The sequence below is a fragment of the Protopterus annectens genome, chromosome 10.part0, assembly GCF_019279795.1.
Source record: "Protopterus annectens isolate FY-2018-M chromosome 10.part0, PAN1.0, whole genome shotgun sequence".
NCBI lineage: Eukaryota > Metazoa > Chordata > Ceratodontiformes > Protopteridae > Protopterus > Protopterus annectens.
In genome coordinates, this window is record NC_056744.1 from 742861937 (window position 1) to 742884146 (window position 22210).

At 38.8% G+C, this 22210-nt stretch overlaps 1 protein-coding gene across 1 annotated transcript in view; it reads left to right on the forward strand.

The window, feature by feature from the left end:
* RAVER2 (ribonucleoprotein, PTB binding 2) overlaps window positions 1-22210 on the forward strand; it is a 2410893-nt gene that overhangs the window by 2018306 nt on the left and 370377 nt on the right. The window contains exon 11 of the mRNA XM_044085561.1: window positions 8836-8984. Coding sequence (XP_043941496.1) covers window positions 8836-8984 — 149 coding nt within the window. The remainder of the gene's footprint in view (window positions 1-8835; window positions 8985-22210) is intronic.

Consider the following 22210-nt stretch of genomic DNA (forward strand, 5'->3'; position numbering starts at 1 on the left):
TGATTGACTCAAGTAGGTCCAAATAAGCAGCGTGGGTGTCGTGGTTCATTGAAGGGGGCCTACAGCTAATGATGATTTGAAGGGGGGGTCTTACCCAGAGTTAGTTGAATTGGAGTAACTCCATGGAGTTTTCCTGTCTAACCAGTCAAGAGGTGTATTTATTTTGGATGACGATAGATATTACTCCTCCTCCTTTGGTTCTCATGCATTCATTTTGCTGTTTTGAACGTTTGGAAGGCATCGTAGCCTTACAAGGCTGGGGTACTTTCTGTGAGCTTCAACCAAGATTCTGTGACTACATAGACATCAACATCATCCAAGGAGAGGAGTGCTTTCAGAGAGTGTAGTTTCTGATTTAAACTCCTAGGGTTTAGCAGCATAACCTTTAATTTATTTTTGACGATATTTTCACGTCAGAAATTTCGTTCTTGAGACCTTGCCTAAAAAACACACTATAGGGGAGGCAAATGCCTTAGACAGTAACTGTCAGCCTAGAGGTGACAGGTGAAGACCATCTGTAGCAAAGCAGTGTGGTCTATCAACCATGTCATCCAAGGCTGACAGGAACTGGATCCCCTTAGAATGACACCAGAATCTAAAGCCAATTTTTGGAAGTCAATCATTTTTTGTTTATACTGTGATGTCATCCTAGGTGAGGGTAGAATGCTGCTCAAGGCTAGGGACATACCTGCCTGGGACACACATTCAGAGAGCTCAGTCGTGTCTCTCTTCATATAGTCCAATGAGATATCTCTCAAGTCATTCACACCAGCATGACCTATGACAGAGTCATAACAGTACTTGTTGAGAGACTTGAGTGCATGTGTGATCTGACGGATCCTGGCACGTGATAGACAGCTGACCGTAACCTTCTCCTTGTCCAGCCTGGTGAGTTGGACGTCTGTGTTTCTCACAATGGAGTCACCTATGAATACAAATTTGGTTTAGATGTGCTTTGCCTTAGGGCTTATTTGTTGAGGCACTGATGCTTGTGTTTTTATGCAGTAGGTGCTGTATTAGGTGTAGCAGGTTTGTGTTTGAAAGGTCTCTGGTGTTTAGGTAAGTTTCTGGTGAGTACCTCAGCATATGATAGTTTATGTGTTGGGTGCATGATTTGCAAAGAAGGTGTAGTATGTGAGCTGACAACCTGTTCAGTGTTACTGTTCTGTGCATGAGAGAGCAAGGATTCCAGATTCTTAGTGTACATGCATCTCTCACAAATGGTACTTGGATGATATAGGAGTACAGGGCTGTCAGTGTACATGACACAGTTTCTACGCTGCCTCAGGATACCCATGTCAATCAGGCTGGTAGCAGAAATGGAGGAAAAGTGACCATCCATAATGCTAGGTTAAATCATGTTTTTACAATGGGGAGAGAAAATGGAGGGGTGTGGTATAACTGGGTTCTCTAAGCGGGGTCTATATTAATGGGGTGCTCTATAAAGGGTCTATACTAGTTTGGGTTCTGTAAATGTTATGATACTATTGTAGATTTGGTGGTTTTGGGACTGCTTAAGGGGCAAAAGCACAACTGAGGTGCTCTCTGAGCAGCTAAGTGCAATTTAATGACTTCTCGGATGGCTCACAGGTAGCTACTATTGGAAAACTTATCTACAGAAGTTTTTGCGTCTATAACCACCAAAGGTTACCCGCGCTGTGCAGTAGTGAGCAATAGTGCATGGTGGTGCACTTCACGTAAACAGATGAATACAGCAGAGCAGTGGCAGGTCACCTAACTCTGTGGAGCTGTGTTAAAACAAGTGCAAACCTGCACAAATGCAGGGCTTATGTAGCAACAGTATGCACACTCAGTTAAACAGTTTAACCAATAAAAAAATCTCAAAACTGAGCCCAGTAGCAGCAGCCTTCAATCAGATGAGTCCTAACTGCACTCTCCTGCCACAAGGGTGGCAGGGGGGGCCTCTCCAACAAAAGATAACCTGGTTTAGTGCTCAATTTAAGAAACAGAACCAGATTCAGCAGGTCTGAATCTTGTCTGTGCTACAGCAGACAAGAAGTGGAACAAATCAGCAAGAACAGTTTTAAAAAATCAGCAATATAACAAAAATACAATTTAAATGTGCAAAACACAGTCTAACATTGTAGTTATGGTTAGCAGAAGGCAAGAAATTCCTTGGATTGCACAGATGAATGCAGCAGAGCAGTGGCAGGTTGCCTAATTCTGTGAAGCTGTGTTAAAACAGTGATCAAACTGAATTAAACAATTTAACCAATAAAAAAGCTCAAAACTGAGCTCTTCCTTCAATCAGATGAGTCCTGACTGCACTCTCCTGCCACAAGGGTGCAGGTGGGCCTTCTCCAACAAAAAATACCCTGGTTTAGTGCTCCATTTAACAAACAGAACCAGATTCAGCAGGTCTGATTCTTGTCTATGCTACAGCAGAAAAAAGTTCAACAAATCAGCAAGAACAGTTTTAAATAAATCAGCAATATGTCAAAAATCAGTTTAAAGGTGCAAAATATGGTATAAAATTATACTTAGGGTTAGCAGAATGCAACCGATTCCTTGGATTGCACAGATATATACAGCAGAGCAGTGTCTGGTTAAACTCTTATGTTGAACTCTAACTGCATCTCTATTATGCTGAAACCCAACTGCAAACTGTTGCTTGTTGTTATTGTTGCAAATGTGTAAAGAAGTGTGTATCGCGTATACTGACATTGATGTCTGTGCTATATTTGTGCAGTAAGTGTGTGTTAGATATGCATTAGCTGATTTTAATGTCTGTACTATATGTTAACATGATAACTGTAATTGTTTTTCTGCTGGCTGAAAAAGGCCAGTGTAATTGCCCTGTTAACAAATAACTAATAAATAAATGCATGGAGTCAAATACTGGAGTCAGAAGAGGTGATCTGATAATGCCTATGCTGGATTAAAGATTTGTATAGGGATGCAGTCCCTGACAGACGTTGTGGGTTTGACTTAGCAGTCTTATATGCTGTGGGATTGGTTGAGATTAATAAGGAGGGGATTCCACTGTCAAGACTTGGGGGACTATGGCAGCTGGAATGGCATGTGGATAGTCTGATAGCTCTGACAGTTTCCAAGATAAGGTGTGGATTACAGAGGCTTTAATCACTGCTGTCATGTTTGTGGGGGTATTCTGAGAGGCTGCACTACTGAGTGTCTCAATCCTAATATGCAGCTCAGATGTGAGACAGACACTGCCATAAACAGTGACTTTCTTGAGCTGAACACAGCTATCCTTCATGGACTGGAGGATGTGTTGGCAACTCTGTTTTTAGTTTGGTGGCATCATTTAATAGCTACCAGTGGCTTACCTTGTATTGGAGCCACAATTTACACCATTTTATTGCTCAGTATTTGCCAAATTATGTTTTTTTACATTTTTAAAAACTTTGATGAGATTTTGACAAATGCTTACAAGGTGCTTGTGTTACTAACAGTAATGGGACCTGGCTCCATGGCATAGAGGGATAAAGCCCTGATTATAGCTCAGATGACTTAAGTTATTTTTGTGGTACTGGAAGAGAGAGGGGAAAGGAGAGTAGGAATGAGCAGGGGACACTGGCTTGCAAGTGATGATGAATAGAGGACATGGGCTTGGCACTCTCAAGCAGGTGATGGCAGCTCTTCTTGGGTATGTGCAGGAGCATGCATGTACAGGCATGAATATAAGAGGCCCTTGAAGTGCCATGGCACTCATATCACCCACTAGGTGGCAGACTTTGGGTATAATTAGAAATACCCCAGCTGTTTGACTAGAAAAGATCGAAGGCTGAGTGAAATGTCACCAATGGGGGCTGATGCAGGGATAGGATTGTTTTTGAGACTGGCCCTCACCTGCAGGTCCTTTGCTTGGGCTTCTAGTTTAGGTGGTCAGTGAGGGGACAGCGCCATAGAATGATGATGATGATGATCCTCTGATGGCTACAAGACCTAGCAACCTTCATGCATGCCTGGGTGAAGACTGCCTCCAGTCAGTTGTTGCCTGAGTCAGTGACCACATTGCTGTCAATAGGGAAATAATGTGCTAAGACACATGGGAGTCAGGCTGATGGTCAGTAATGGAGGAGGCAAAAAATATAAGTAGTGGAATCTACTGTAATGATTTTTTATTTGTGAGAACAAATTCTTCACTTCTTGTAGAATGTTTAGTTTTTCCTTTCCTGAGAATAAACTATTGGTAATAGACATTGAGAATGAATTGGTGCTGTTCCTCTACACACTATTCATCTCTTTGCAACATAGATACTAGTATATATAAAATATATAAAAAAGATATTCAGGCTAATCGATTTTTGCATACACCAAGTATGCATCCTAGACACATATTTAAAGGCATAGTCACTAGCCAGTATTTTAGAGCTAGTAGACTTAATACTAGGGAAGAGAAATATAATGAACAGTTGAATGAGATGTATAATGACTTTAAATTAAGAAAATATAATGAATCCCTCCTACAAGACCTTAAACAACATGTAGGGAGGGACAGGACAAGCTTGGCTAAACTGTACTTTGGAATGGGTGGTTATCAGGGAGTAGAAGAAACGTAACATCAAATAGGGATGGATATGTTAGATATGTGAGTATTTACAATTTAAGGTCTAGTTCAGTGACTAATATTGTTAAGAAGAATTGGTCAATTTTATGTGCCCAGCATGAGATAGCTAAAGTTGTAGGGCAAGTTCCACACTTTCTCTTTTAGAAAACACAAAAATTTAAAACAGCAATTAAGTTACTTAGAGATGAATACTTACAAGAAATTAAGACTGATGAATAAAGCTGGCAATAAACCTTGTTTTAATTGTGTAAATTGTAGGTATATTAAAACTGATTTAGTGTTTGAACTTCCTACGACTTCACAGATTTTTGAAATTAAATGTACAGTAACCTGTTTGGCAGAAAATATAATATACTTAGCTATGTGCACTTTGTGCACTGCATTTTATGTTGTAAATGCAGTAGAAGGTTAAAAGACTGTATCAGTGAGCATGTATCTGACCTAAAGAGACAAGTTTTAACTAATGCTCTGGCCAAACATTCGATGGAAAATGGTGTAAAACATCTGTTTAATTTTAGAATGCTGCAAGTAGTTCCTATGAACTTGGGGAGGGGGGGTGACCTAACTAACCAGCTGGATGTAGCAGAGTATAAATGGATACTGAGATTGAATGAAGATAAAATACCAGGGTTAAGTGGAACTGTTACTATAAAACCTATACTGAAAAAAAAAAAGCAAATGTGCCTCTAGTACCTGAATGTACCTTTAATTTAATTGGATTGTATAATGATTAATTAATTAATTAATTGCAATTGTAATTTTATTGGTTGGCTGTGTCTTTTATAATTGTATTTAAAATCATACTTTTGTTTTAGTTTTTATTACACACTGAGGAAGGGTGTTATATCCGAAAGCTTTGTGTTTGGAAGTGTTATTAAAGATTTTATCCTTCGACGTTGCTGGTTTGGCTTTTATCCTGTCTATTTAAGTTGCAGGCTATATTGAAGTCCCTGGAATGGGTAGCCCCAGACCCATTTGATTTACAGATATGCAGTAAGGTCATAAGGATGTGTCTTGGGTTGCTCTGCAGGCCAGACATAAGTCTCCCCTAAGAAGTCTGTACGATATGGAGTATAGTGACAGGGATTTTAGTCTGTCCATGTAAGGCACATGCTGGGGGCCCTTGATCTTCTTTGTTAGAAACCTCTGAGGTCTCTCTAATTGCTGTAGATGCTTAGTATGGTACATACCGAATGGGGCATTATAGTCGATTAAGTATAGGGGAGTTATAACTTCTTTTGCTCTCTAGGCGATGCTTTTATTAATCAAGTGAGCTACGTAGACACATTGTGGTCGAAGTTAAGGTCGGGGTTAACCTGTGATCCCAGGTCCATTACCACGTCATGGGTACTTAGGGTGTTATTGATTTGGTAGTGTGAAGGGACATAGTTTGTGCCAAAGGGAATGATGATGCATTTCTTTGCATTCAGTTTGAGACCGTGACTTATATACCAGTCATTGGTCTGTGTGAGACCATCCTGGAGTATACTGACAGATATACTTGCTCTAAATAATATAATTTTTGACTAGAAAATGAAGGAATCAAACCCAAGACTCTGCATACCTCTCAACTGTCCAGATATTTGCCTTATATTTTTCATTTGCTCCTCATAAAATTTGTGGTTTTCTGCAAATCACTGAGGATTGAAATCACTGATGACATGTATTTGAGTTTCTGCCTTCATATCCTTCAAAAATGCATGCTAACATAAATCATATTATTCTAGCACCTTTCTAAGTTTACAAGAGTAATATTTAAAATCTGTCCCTATTTTTTGGGCTTTTGACCCCTCATTATTTTAGGCTTTGTCCAGATTTATTGCTCTAAGAGTTTGACAGGTATACTATGCTGTATAACAACTATATAGCTAAAGTGGCATTTTGTTTGTGTTCATGTAATCAAAACCTGAAACCATGTCTTTTTTGCTTTCAACCAAAACATAGCAATTTGAAATGAACAATATGTATAGTGAAAGTGAACAGCAGGTGTTAATGAGACTGTATGAAACAGGGGAGAAGCATGTGACGTGTAACTAGTTATAATAAACCTGCTCAGTAATGCTACAGTTTATGTAATGACTGAAACACAGCTAAAGATAACACCACTAATGCTAACAGCAGTCTAGATTTAGGACATAACATAGTAACACCATCTTCTGACTCTTCTCTAGTAGAGAATAGTTATTTTAAGTGTGGTCAAAATGAAATAATGTCATGATCTGAGTAAAGACAGAACAGAAAACAAATCTATTGAATATGGTAATGCACCCTAATTAACAGATGTTTGGGCTTTTGCAGCAACAGACCTTTTGCCCAGAACTTGGCAATAATGAGTTTAATGCTTGCAGGCACTTGTCTGCTCTGCTACTGAATTGCTTTTCCCGCATTCATGACTCAGTTATAAACAATTAAAAATCCACAAGGCAGTCTTATAGTGAGGTTTTGTGCAGAGTGCAGGAGAACCATTGTATGGATTTATCCCACAAGGCAAGACTGTAGAGACAGCTTTAAAATGTATGGTAGCTGTCGACTTGCCAAGAACTATAGCCATTGCAGCACTCTGTTGAGTTGTAACCTTTATGCAGAATGTGGGTGGCAACCCTACCATCTAATGTTAAAACAGACCATGATTCCCAGAGGTCAGGAAATTGCATCAGGTAATTCTGAATTTTTAAAGAGGGGGCAAAGTTAGGCTGGGACAAGCTGGAAAACAAAAAGTTGTGTATGGCTAGTCTCAAGGTTCAGTTTTGATATCAACTGGTCAGTGATCAGAACATACCAAGAGGTTTTGACAAGTCTAATGTTACTATGATCAGTACAGCAGAGTGTATGGAACTGTTTCTCTATTAAAGCATAAAGTGAACATAAACTGTATTTAGTGAAGTTCTTGAAAGATGATATGAAGACTGTAGGCCTCAACTGGCAAAAAGTGATCTTAAGGAGCTTGTATTTCTGTTGAGGGAATGTGAAGGAAGCTAGGAGAGTTTGACCCATCCTCAATAGACTGAAAAATGTTAGCAAGTCATTTAACATTCCACAGTGTCAGGTGCTGACTGTAATCAGAGAAGATTAATGCCAAGGTCCTCCATAAAGGAGTGCATTGATCATTCAGGTCAACTCAGTTAATCACCTTATGGTGGTACTGCAAATTACTATGAATTACTTTCATCATGGCCCAATAATTCCAAGACTTAGGTAGAGTCTTAGTGGACCAAATTAATGCTGAAATCAGAGGAGGAGATTTGTTTCTAAACTTATCGATAATGGGCTACAGTATGCATTAACATTGAGGAAACCTGGACAATATTAGTCACTTGTCAACTACAAGCCCTAAAACAAGCTATGAACCAAGTGAATGGAGGATGAAAACAGTTATCCCCTTTCACAAGATTAGACCCTGGAAACTACAAACTAAGCCATGGAATGAATTGTCATAGAAATGGTCAACAAAGACATTAGCAACTACAAACACTGGACTTCTTCTAGTCTGGTTTTGTCAAAGGAAGGTCATGCCTACTTAATCTGGTAGACTTCTTTGAGAAGGTAACCAAGGCTATAGATGAAGAGAAAATGGTGTGTACTGCCTACCTAGGCCTGGTTAAAGTGTTTGACACAGTACCCCACTCAAGTATTATAGGCAAACTCACCATACAAGGCATAAATCCCTACATAACTCATTGGATTGCCAGCTGGCTCACAATGCTATTTAAGTGAGTAGCTCCAACCCAGAAATTGTGGCTTTGATGAAAAATGATATGTAACTTATCTACTTGTTTTAAAACAAATTAAAAGCATGCAATTACTTTGTCTGATGATAGTGTTAGGTAGCTGTGCAAATCATAGTATGCACCTTGTTCATACTTTTTGAACTTACAGTGGTTCTCTTAAACAAAGTATCTATTATGGAAACTTTAATAAATATACATTAGCAATTTCGAGTTTACATTGTAATTCACTTAGTCTTAAGAACAGCTGCCAAACAACCCATCAGTTCATTTTCCTGAATCAGGGATGTAAAACATATTGCTTTCATCCATGTTCATTTGTTTGGGAAAAAACTGAGCAGCGTATCTTTTGTAGTGCTTTGCAGTCTGTATTTAAGATCGCTACAATTTCTGTACAACTGCTTCTACTGTAGCCTCAATATAAAATTGTTTCCAGACTTTTCTTTTACTGCATAAAGTAAGATACTTGCAACGCCTTTACTTCTGTGGAGTTGGGTATTTGCTGTCTGGCCATCTGTGTAATTGGAGAAATAACCTTACTACATTTTTTAATTCTAGGTACTAATGCGGGGAAGACCACAACAGTTCAGCATCAAGCAGCGATGCTAGGAAGTGCACCAGATCCTGTGGTCACTCTGATGCCTGCCCCTCTGTATGCATTAGATAGTTATGCATGCTATCCTAACCAGTATGCAGAATACACACAGGTATGTTGTACAGAGTCTTTCACAGGGTTTAATCTCTTTTGTGTACATTTTTTTTTATTTGTTTTTTAAGTAATAAGGCCAAGGTTGTTTTTGTGTATCGAGGCAATGAACTGTTTTAATCAGAAAGGATAGCTAATCCCTGATACAGTGGTTAAGTGTCATGGAGTATGAAACAATATTGAGTTGCTGTAACAGAAGCGACTACAATTGCGTGGAATATGAAATGACATTACTTTGGTTCAGTAGAATATGCATCTTTGAGCAATGTATGTTGTAGTGTTATTTTTAATAAAGCTTGACTGTTTTTTTCATTTTTAAACAGAGTAAGGTACAGCAGTAATTTACTATCCATGATTTCCATGCCGTACGCATTTGGATTAATCTCTACATTTTTTTTTACATGTAGTGTGATGATATTGTGTGGCTGAAGAGTGCAGTATGTTATTCATAAGTTAGTAATATTATTTATTCACTGATCACTTTATCGTGACATACACTACTCACCACCATTGTTAGAAAAATAGACAGTGGTAAATAGACAGGTATGCTGGTTGTATACAAATAGCTTCATTACTTACTAGATTGAAGGTGGAAGAAACTGGTTTATAGTTATTAATTTGTAGTTTAGTCTACATTCTTGAATCAACAAATGGAGAAGAGAAGATGGTACATGAGGCCTCTGCTCATAGCCTTTCCATTTACTGATATAAATGGATCACTTCAGTATGTGTTCTTGAAAGATCTGAAACATATACTTGAAAGACCAGAACTTTTTGTGCTCATGGAATGTGGATTTTTTTTTTTATTCCTTAAATGATTGTCTGTGCAATGTGTCATAGTGGCAGAGTCCACTGATGCCAAGTTGTGCGTGCTTTACCCCGTCTGATGCTATTAGAGAGGCTGGCACTATTTCATTTTCATAGTACAGTGCTGTAACATTTTGTACCAAGGTGGCATGCTGAACAGTTAACCAAGTAGCTGTCATGTTGACAACCTTGGGTGGGTGGGTAGGTTGACAGGCTTTGAGACATGCAGTATCTGTGAATTAAAGGCTGTCCTGGCTTGTATACTGTATACGCTCTTCTATTATTTGAATATGCATACTGTGCCTTGTCCCCTGCTGTTCTTCTGTCACTTTGATTATTTCCTATCCCTGTCCTGTGTATGTTAAAATCTCTTCCTCATGTTTTTTTCTTGATACTATGCCTACCTTTAACTGTATCCAAGCATTTGTTACTCTTTATTAAAGAATTGTCCCCACGTTGGACTACCTTCATTTTGTTTTAATCCTCTATGTTTAGTAGAGTGAGGTACTGTTATTGCTATGCTCCACCCTCACACACACACACAAACACACACACACACACACACACACACACAAAATGCACACACACACACACACACACACACACACACACACACACACACACACACACGCACACGCACACGCACACACACAACAATGCGAGTGCGTATGCACACACACACACACACAAATGTAAGCGCGTATGCACACACACACGCACACAGACACACACACACACACACACACACACACACACACACACACACACACACACACACACACACACCGTTTTGAGACTGTGTGTGCTAAATAAATTTGTATATCTGTCTCACTCTCTCTCCCTTTGTTTGAGCATATATTGAAATGACCAAATTCTTCAGGCCCCTCAAACTTCATGTCTTCTTGCTGATTCTAGAATTTTATGCAGTTTTTCAGGAGGGATTGCCCAAAATTGCCAGTGTGAGAAAAAATGTCACCTCTCTCCTTTTGCTGACACTGTATCTTCCTTTGAACCATGGTGTCATCATCATTGACCCCATTCTTCCCATTTTCTACAGGAGGTCAAGGTATCATGTCAAATGTTGACATCTCTGTATCGATTCAGTGCTAATCTCTTACATATTTCAGCAGTCATGCCAGACTGATGCAAGTCTTCTCTCGCACAATCCATCCATCTCTTTACTGGATACCCTAATTTCCTCTTGCCTTCTACCCGCCCCTCCCAAATCTTCATCAAATTGTCTTCTGCTTTCCTATACATGTACGCGAGCCACAGTAGTCTGCTTTTTTTGTACTTTTTCCTGCAATTGGACCTACTTTAGTTTCTGATCTGATGTCATCATTTCTCCCTCTGTCCCATAGTGTGCATCTACATGTCATCTCAGACACTTCACCTCCATGACCTCTAGCTTCTTCAATTGCTGTGCCTTCACTGCTTAGGTTTCTGTCCATACAAAGCACTAGTTGCAACACTGTTATGTATACTTTATTTTTCAGCTTATTTGCACTCTTCTGTCATATACTAACCCTGACACTCCATGCCAGTTGACTGCATCTCCCTTAGTCTATCTTTCACCTCCTCATTCAGACTTCTGCCACCCATATACTTGAAGATGTTAACCAGTTCCATTGTTTTCCCTTCTGTCTTAGTTTTCAGCTTTTTCTGGGTTACCCCACTTGCTGCCATGACAACTATCTTGCCTGTACGCCGTTTCATCACATGTTCCTTCAGTTGTGCATTCCATTCCCTTATCATTTGATGAAGCTGCTATTCAGAGTCTGCTTATAATTCCATATTGTCTGCATATAGCAGCTTCGTTGATCTGTCCCCTCCAAACTGTTAGTTAATGTAGTCCATCACCAGTATGAATGGTAGTGGGCTCAGAGCTGAATCCTGATGCACACCTGTTCCATTAGGAATCCCTCTATGAGTCTAAACACTATTCCTACTTGACTCATTAGGTCCTTGTGCATAGCCTGTACTAATTCTACACATGTTTCTGGGACTTAAGACCTCCTCAGGACTGTCCAAGTCAGCTTTCTTAGGACTTTCTCATATGCTTTCTCCAAGTCTAAAGATACTCAGTTGGACTCTTTCCTTATCTGTAGCTTCTTCTCCATCGTCTATCTCACTGCAAACATCAAGTCATTTGTGTTACATCCTGATCTGAATGCAAACTGCTCATCTCCTATCTTACTTTCTGCATATTCATTTATCAGTCACCCTCTGCAATACTTTCATGCAGTGTGACAGGACTTTAATACTTCTGTACTGCCCACAGTTGTGGATGTCCCCTTTGTTCTTGTACAGTGTCACTAGAATATTTATTCTCCAGTCATCTAGGATACATCTTTCTCTCCATTCTCCTGTGAGTACCCTCTGGAGCCATTTCTCCCCTAACTTGTCCAAAATTTGGATCATATCTACCATCATCCAAGCCTGCTGCTTTCCATGACTTCATTTTTCTTAATGCTGTTCTTACTCCTTCTGTGGTGGGCTCATCTTCTTTCTTTGTAGGCTGTGTGTGGGGCAGTACCTTGTCTGTAAGGTTTTCTTCATTCAAAAACTGCTGGAAATACTTCCTCCATTTACATTTGATGTCCAGTAGATTGGTTGATGCTGCCATTATGAATGGTGTCTGAAGAGTATCTTTATATTTCTGTCTTTGCCTTGCAACCTGATTCAATATCTTTGTCTGCTGAGTCACTTTCCAGAAGCTTGTAAGGAGCCTCTGATGCCTTGTTCTTTGCTATTGTGACTGCTCCCTTAGTCTCTTTGTTAGCCAGTCAGTATTCCTTCTTAGTCTTGTCTGTGTTTTCTACCTCCCACCTTTTCCTGCCCTCCTTTTTTTTTTATCCCTTCCTGAAACTCTGAATTAAACCACCAGTCTTCCTTGTCTACCCTATTTCCACATTTCCTGTACACCTTCATATCTACTGGCTAAAACCAGTACGTTGTCACATACATTAGTTTTAGTCATCAGATTTGAAAGCTGTTTTCTATTCAGTAACTTTTCTAGTTTGATTTACTCACTAGATATATGGTGGCATGTACTATTGTTAAATTTATACTGCTACTCCCCTGATCACTCCTTATCTAAAGCATCAGTTCTCTGTTCGGAAGACAGGTTGTTACATTTTGTTGTCTTCTGCAAAAAGCTGTAGGCTGTTTCATGTTTAACTTACATTTTATTTAGAAGACGTTGATTAGAAGCTTTCATAATTCTAAGTTATTAAGCAGTGTCCTCGAGCATATAGAGTGATTGTATACTCTGGCTTACAGACGTGATGTTCAGATCATTTGATCATGTATCACTATTGTTCAAACATAAAAGCTCATGTGTCAAGATGGTAGTGTCCCATCCCTGTTGGATGATCCCTAAAGCTTTATATGTTAAAAAAAGCATGGCATAGCACTTTTACTCACTCTGTGGCATTTCTATTCTAATCTGCTTTTTCAGTGCACACCATTGTCATCTCTGCTATTGCATCACACCATCTATCACATTTGAAAGTATTTTACTTAGGAAACAAGCCTAGCAAGGTACCTGTACCTCTTTTTTGTTAATTCACACCCACTAAGGTCATAAAGCTGTTTAGGCCATAAATTTACAATTCTTTGATTCCACACTATTGCAAAAAGCTACATTCTTTCCATTTCTTGGGGCTGTAAACATGTTAAACATTTAATAGTCGAAGATAAATAAAGCTGATAACCACTGGCAGCAAATTCACTAATTAGCTGAGCTTTGCAAGCCAAGAAATGTAACAATCTGGCTGACTTCGGGAAGGGAGACAGAACTGAAACTTGTGAAATATCACTTTAAAAAAGCATATGTTACCTCAGTTTCCATTATCCATTTCCATTATTCATTATCCATTTTCAAGAACTTTTTATAAATTGTGTAAAGATATGTAAGAAACACATATGTAAGAGTCAGTACAAAAGTCACTGACATTTTTACTGAAAATTCTCAATTTAACATTATTTCTTACTATTTCCATTCTACCTGAATACTATTGTAATGTAATGCATTATGTGCAATAAATAACTTTCCAAGAAAATAAGATAATGTCAGCATGTCTGTCCTTGTGAGGGCATTCAGGGTTAGGAAAAAAAAATAAAATTAGTATTAAGTAGTTATTGTGGCACTGACAGATTTTGATTGGGTAGAAGTTCATGTGTGTGTATGTGTATATATACACACACACACACACACACACACACACACACACACACACACACACACACACACACACACATATATATATATATATATATATATATATATATATATATATAATATATTCTTTCAGTTTTTGCACATAGTGATCCTTTAATGGGCTATTTGTTCATGCAACCTCACAGGGAACAAACAGGGCAAGTTTTATTCTGCCTGTCAGTGATCATTATTTCACTGAGGTGTATCAAAATGAAAAAAGTGAGAATATTGTAGTCCATTATGTGAGGGGTGCCTTCCTGGGAAAAAAAAATTCTGCATTACGTTTGTTAATATCATTAAGCATTCAAGTATGTATGTTGTAAGTATGTAAGTAATGGAGTTTATAGCATACAAGTTACTCTTGCTAAGCTTTTGTAATGTGAGCTTAGATGCATCTAAAAGACACAGTGGAACTGTTTACTTCAGTTTTCTGATGCCTGTTTAATCATTTTTATTATTTTTAATTCAAGTCACTTATGTCACCTTTTCATTGGACTGTTTGGAATCTTTAGTACTGTGCTGTCTGTACACTCTGTAAAGCTTTGCCAGATACAGTAACAACAGCACACCCATTTTTTTCTCCATGTAACAGCCATTCTTGTATTCTTTTGGTCTGTGATATTATGAAGAGTTTTATCAAAGCAGCCTTGATAGCATAAGGAGCAAATATTCTCTTGCATTATGCCTTTCTTTTTTGAACTGAATAGGGATATAAACAATACATTGTTGACAAGGTTGATTGGCTTGTTAAATGAGAAAATACTCTTGCCAGCTTCTTTTTTCGGTTTATTTACTATGCACACACTTAGTTTTTTTTTCTAAGTGTCTTTACTTCATGTTATAGAGTAATTATTTTCTGCATAGATATCCATTACATTGCGAGCCCTAGTGACCCCCACCAGGTGTTTTTTTCTAGGTTAGCTTAATTAGTCCTCTAGAAATCCACTGTTCTATCCACCCATCTGCTTTCTAGACTGTTTTGATTCCTGGTGCATGTGTAAGGGTCACAGACTGGCAAGCTGAGAAGGATAGACTTCCCTAACCCCAGCAACAGAAGATGACCCATCTTCTTTGATTATAGTTCTTCACAGCTAACTTAGCAGTTTAATCAGATCGCAGGTATTCCTGGCAAATGTAACAGTTTAATCAGATCACAGATTTGGATTAGTTAGCAGTTTAAGTGGATCACAGATGTTCCAGGTTAACTTAGCAGTTTAATCAGATCACAGGTGCTCCAAGTTAACTTAGCAGTCTAATCAGATTACAGATGTTCCAGGTTAATTTAGCAGTTTAATCAGATTGCAGGTGTCCCAGGCTAACTTAGTAGTTAAATCAGCTTACAGGTGTTCCAGGTTAACTTAGCAGTTTAATCAGATCACGGGTTTTCCCAGCTAATTTAGCAGTTTAATCAGATTGCAGGTGTTCCAGGTTATCTTGGCAGTTTAATCAGATCACAGGTGTTCCAAGTTAATTTAGCAGTCTAATCAGATTACAGATGTTCCAGGTTAATTTAGCAGTCTAATCTGTGCAAGACACTGTCAGTTTGCCCCATGGCTTACTCACAGTGAGCTGAGCCAAGTACATCTGCTACAGGAGGTGTCTAAAGGGCATCCTCACTAGGTACCTAAACCACCTTGGATGATTCTTATCAACTTAGAGGAGCAGTGGTTGTATTTATTTATCTTCACACATTGCTGCACTTCTTATTGTATCACAGATAATGAATTGAGCAAAGGCAGAAAGGAGCTTTGTTTAGTGCTTTTTCAGTAATTGCAAAACTATGTTACGTATATGCTTCAGGAATATTGGCTTAAAGTCTATATGACAGACAACACGTTTGCCATAATACTTGACTTTTGCGTGGTATATCTAGAGAAATTGTAAGCGCTTTTCATGGTTTCGATGTACAAATTGTCAGAGGTTGCATGTTTATGTAAATAATTTCATCAGACAAGCAACACAGACTACATGCCCTCATGAGGCAACAACTGGAGAAGCAACAAAAGACATACTTCGGTATGCATTTATCCTGACATACTACAAGTCATTTACAAAATTGTACAAAAACGTATTCACTTTCATTGTTGTGACTTACAAAATATATTCTAAGACTTCATGTTTAATGGATGCTGTTTCTATAAAGTTGTGTTTTATACTGAACAATTTAAGTGCTTATAACAAAATGCTATTACAGAAAGAAAAAGTAACTCAAGAACAGATGCAGAAAAAAGTAACAAATACACTAAAAACAGAACTGTGTAGAACTAATGTAAAATTATAAAGGTATCAAAAATGTATACTATTTGCTAGGATTCAAGCTTAGCTTATGCAGGACACGTGACTTCTTTTTCAGCGGCATTGCCTTGGACACTTGCTCTAGTTATTTATCATCTGCAAATCATCCATTGCTCAGTATTTCTATGGGTTGAGATCCCAAATTCAGGAAATTTCTCCAAGTAAATATCTGTTGATCTGTTCACTGTACAGGACTTTTCAGTTGACAAATCGAGTTGCGTACACGGCAGCTACACGTTGTCTTGTTCATGACATTGTTTTCCCATATTATTTCACCCTTGTAGTCATCATTCTATTCCTTCTCCAAAAACTGCTCCTAAAGATGCCCATCACAGAACAGTTTATAGCACAGATTGTTAAATCCTCTCTTAAACACAGTCCATTCAGCCATCTGCTTTCTATCCTCTCTTCCCTCACACCAACTCGCATTATTGCCTTTAACCTTCTTAACATAGCGCAGATTGGCAGCAGTAGTTTTTTATTCAAAAATGGTGAGTTATGTATGTATTGCTGATATTTACTCCACTTTGAGTCAAAATTAAATGTATATAGTACTGAAGAACATCTTAATTTCCTAGCTACTGCCCATCTACAAATTGTACTGTAGTAGTGAGTAAATAACAAAGAAAATCAAGTGGCTAAACCCTGAACAAAAGAAAGTAAGGCCATGCCTTCGTTGTTATACTGAATCATAACAATCATTTAAAATACTGGCATTTCTTTGTTGTAATTGCACTTTCTGACATGAGTATGCTGACCTTATGGGTTTTTGTCTTGTATGTACTGTTTCTGTGATTGAATGCTTGCTTTCTATTGCTAGTTCCAAAATTCATTTTTTCTTCTGCTTGGCAGTATGACTTTAGTAAAATAACTTTTTTTTACACCACAAACATTCCAACCCACATTTTTATGCTTTACACATAGGGTGGACAAAGTTGCTGTGAGAATGCAATATTTCTTTCTAAGAGATACCCATTTTATTGAGACTTCTTTATTTTGGGTATGTTGTTTATTCTGAAGAGATCTGAAAAGCAGTTGTGTTGTTCCATGTGTTGGTGTGAGTCATTTTATATGATGATTTTGTCCTCTTCTCACTTTTGAGATTGAACTATCAACAACAAACTTAGTGGATTCTGCATAAAATGTTTTTAAAGTCATATAACATATACTGGATATGGACAGCATGTAAGTTACTCAGTGTAATTGGTATCCCTGATTTGCAGACATTAACTTCGCACAGATTCCCCAAGTTTACATTTAAAACATAAAAAAGGTATCATCTGCTGGCTGAAAGCAACAGGGTTTTCTTTATACACTCTTCTTCAATTTCCTTGTCATAAAGATTCATCTTCTTCATCAGCTGTGCACTTTACAAGTTCATACCATCTGTATTCACTGATCAGATCTTCAGGATGTTTTGACAATAGCTTGGCCAGCCTCCCTCCTCACGCTGGATGACTGAGCATGCAAATACAACAATAAAATAAACAGTGGCCATATGCGTTTATGATCAGAGCTGCAGGAAATCTGACAACTTCTGCTGGTTATTCATCCAGCAGCTTTACCTAACAACTGAGTAAGCAAAACACAGTGCTAAGATAAACATTGTGTGTGGGTGTGCCTGTGCATGCACGTGCATACTTGTGTTTTTGTCATTTGGACCTGCATAATATTTGTCAGCAGCTTTTATCAGCTGTCTTTCACTCCTCTCAATCCGAACCAGTGAGCAAACAAGCCGTAGAAGTAAGGCAAACAGTATCTGAGTATGTTTGCTAATTGGAGCTGAGCTCTACTGTATTTGACAGGAGCTGCCACGAGCAAATGCAGCAGCAAAGCCAGCAAAACACACACACACACACACACACACACACACACACACACACACACACACACACACACACAGGAAGAAAAAGCAGTGACCAGTATATATAAAACAGTTACCTTTCAGAGCTAGTACATGGCACATTGCTGTATTTAATATCCTTTTCCTGCTATTGCTATTGACCTTTTTATGTAATGGTTCCAGTCTTGTTGCAGGCATTTCTCAAGCTAGGCCTGTTTCCATTGTATTAAGTAGCTGTTTCACTGTTGTCTGCACTTATAGTGCTGACCACTAAAGGAAGAGACTGTATAAATAAGGCATCAGTAAGTCAAAGTCAAAGAAAACATTATTGTCATTCAGAACTACACAGCAGTGTAGCTGAATGAAATTATAATGCTTCGTTCTGAATGCAGGAAACAGTTGCACATATAGACAGAGAAAAATTAATAAAATATCACAGTAGAAATTTAATAACTAGCGATTAGTAAGTAAAGTAGGACAGCAGTGACCCACACCCATCCCAGAACAGGAGACAAGGAAGACAGTGAGCAATATGAAGGTAATATTGTCAAAGTAAAACTGAAGCAGTAGCAGCATATCTATGATGAGATTGAATTATTGCACAGTTTGCATATTGCACTTTACAGTCCTTCAGTGTGGTAGGTGGGCTACCTTAGTATTGCACTTGATTATTGCACATCCATAAAAATAAGCCACTTGATAGGCTAGTTATGTAACAGAAGTGGTTGAGTGTTTCGACAGACTCATGGTTCGTTTTTCCCAAGAGTTCAACAGTCTAATGGAGAGCAGAAAGAAATTGTTATTTAGTTTGGTGGTCTTACAATGCAGGCTTCTGTATCTCCTGTCTGAGGAGAGGTAAGTGTACAGACCATTGGCAGGATGCATTGGATCTCTGGAAATCTTTTTGGCCCTGTCGATGCACCAGCATTTGTGTAGATCTTCCAGAGGTGTAAGGGAGGTGCCAATGATTATTTCTCCGACCTTACAACTCTTTTGAGAGCCTTCGGATCCTGATTGTTACAGCTCCCATACCAGACTGTAATGGTGTTGGTCAGAACACTTTCAATGGTGCCCCTATAAAAGGTCTGAAGTGTGGTGCTTGATAATTTTGCCTTCCTAAGTTTCCTTAGAAAGTGCAAGCATTGCTGAGCTTTTTTGACTGTGCTGGATACATGGACTGACCAGGATAAGTTCTCTGTGATATGAACACCCAAGAACTTTGTAGTCTTGACACTTTCCACTGTCATCCCTTTCATCACTAGAGGTTTGTGTGGTACTTGAGATCTTCTGAAATCAACAATCAACTCCTTTGTCTGACATTTAGTGCTAGATTGTTGCTGTCACACCAGACCAGTAGTTGATCAGTCTCATTCCTGTAGGCCTCCTCCTCTCCCTCTTTGACCAGGCCTATAACAGTGGTGTCATCCAGTCATCCATGAATTTGATGATCCTGTTTGGCTCATGTCTGGCCATGCAGTCATGTGTCAGCAGAGTGAAAAGCAGAGGGCTTAAGACACCCTTGCGGTACTCCTGTGTTTAGGATGATACTTCCGGAGCTGTTGTCTCCCACACAAATTTTTTGTGGCCTTTCAGGAAGGAAGCTCATAATCCAATTGCATAACTGAGAGTCTATGCCCAGTTGAAGTAGCATTGATATCAGACTCCGAGGGATGACAGTGTTAAGGGAAGAACTGAAATTGATGAATAGCAGTCTTGCATAGCAGTTTTTGCCTTATAAGTGGTTCAGTGTTTCATGGAGAGCTAGTGAGATGGCATCCCTTGTACTGGGGTTTGTCCTGTATGTGACATGCAGTGTGTCCAGCATTACAGATAAGACTGAGGCTATATGATCTTTGATCAGCCTGTCCAGGCACTTCATTACCATCAAGGTTAAAGCAACTGGTCAGTAGTCATTCAGAGTTGTTGGCTATGGTTTCTTGGGTAGTTGAATGATAGTCATCCCCTTGAAGCATTTCAGAACACTGGCTAGATGTAGTGAAGTGTTGAAGATGTCAGTGAGTACTGGAGCCAGTTGCCTTGCACATTCCTTTAGTACCCTGCCCATGATGTTGTCAGGGCCAGCTGCTTTCCTTACTAATATTAAGTTAGTTAGTTAGTTAGTTAGTTAGTTAGTTAGTTAGTTAGTTAGTTAGTTAGTTAGTAAGCTACAATCCCCAGTTTATGACCAGTTTCCACTACAGGAAAGCTGTATCTGTGAAAGGTTGTTGTACTACAACATCTTGATCACTATCACAGGAAAATGTTTGAATTCTACTGGGAAAAAAAAGAAGACATCTACTTAAAGCATAGCTTAGCATAGATGGTGATTAAGATTGATAAGAAGGAAAGTAAGGTGAAAAGCCAAGCTTTCAAGATAGATTTACTGTATGGAACTGTGTGACAAAAGCAGGGACCTTGTATACCATCTACATAGACAGATATATGCTAGGTGTACCCCATCAGAAGGGGACCCCAGGCTTCTCCCCTGGAGCCAGGCCATTCAACTATTCACATAAAACCACTTACAAAGACAGACATAAAGATGTGCTGGACAAAGAATAGGATAGTGAAAAAACAGGTTGTTACTGAGACCAGGAGACAGATCAAATGTCTACTGTTAAGGTGAGTGCATCACTCAACAGGTTTATTTTACACCTGTTATTTTACTGGTCACACCATTCATCTTTGCATTGAATACCAAACTGTGAACCTGTTGTGGGGTGAGTTGGTATGTATTTCCTGGGCTACATCAGTCACAAAACTCCCACTTGGTTTGGAGTGAAGATCCACTTCATAATGATTGCCAATGGTGTGTGATTTGATGCGCCTCTTGTAGACTGAGCCCTAATTTGACTTTTTATGGCCTTGGCATCTGTATTATAAAAAAAGGAGATACATTTGATTTACTATTTTTGTAATGTGTTCCCATTAGTTTGTTATTTTTAGCTGGGGCAATGGAAACAGCAACTCTTCTCTTTCTCAGATATTGTTTTATAGTATTTTGTGACTGACATGTACAGCCTCATGAAACATCTGTGTAAATTAAACATACAGATAAGTGCTTTGGAAGTAGAGAAGTGCAACAGTAGTTTCACCTAAAGCTTTTGCCTTGGCCAATCTCCTGGATGCAGATGCATTTGAAGTTTTTTTCACTATGGCTTCTTGGAAGTCTGTTTTACCACAGTGGGCATTGTAAGTCTGTGGCAGGTTGATTGTCTTCTCCTGAGAGACCCTGCTCTTCTGGAGAGTTTGTGTGCCCTTGTCATCTGTCTGGAGCTTCATGCTCCTGTTAGGAAAGCCTTGCCATCCTGGTCTGACAGGAGAGGTCAGGCACCTGTTTAAAATGAGCCCCATGGTGGTTCTGCTAAGTCATCCGAGACCCTCACCGGGAGCAATGATACTAGGATCTACCCCTGGAGCCTGACCTTGGGGGTTTGTGCTGGCTGCAGAGTGTCTTGTGCCTGGGTCATCCATATGGCCTTGCTGGATCAGCCTTACAAAAAAAAAAGCTGTTCTAAAAGCATTATAAATATTAATACTAAAACATGAGTAGAAGGAGGGGAAACACAATCATTCTGCTAGTAACTGTCAATTGACCCTGAAAGTAATCCCATGCAAAAGAGAAGCTTCATGCAGTGTCTGGATTTATCATTATAAGGTATTTGATAAAGAAGTAGAATTTCTATTCAATCTACATTCATCCAAACTCTTCTACTGTTCTCATATTCCACAGACCCCATAGGAAAGACAGGTGTGGAAGCTCCAGCAACTACTTTCTTTGATTTATACCTGTACATACACATATCTGTACATGTATTCATATATAAATAAGATTTCATTCACTGCGCCTGCATTTGTCAAATTTCACTTTGTAGCAAAAGGTTGAAAAAATGTTTGATTGATTGTTGCAAATTGTTCAACTATTTCCAGAGTGATGTGTTTCATCGCTCTAAGTGAATCCACTCACTTACATGATCTCTTTCCGTGCACTGTGTATTTTTTGCTGAGATCCGTGGGAAAGGGAAATTCTCTTTTTCCTCATTGCTGTATGATTTTTAGA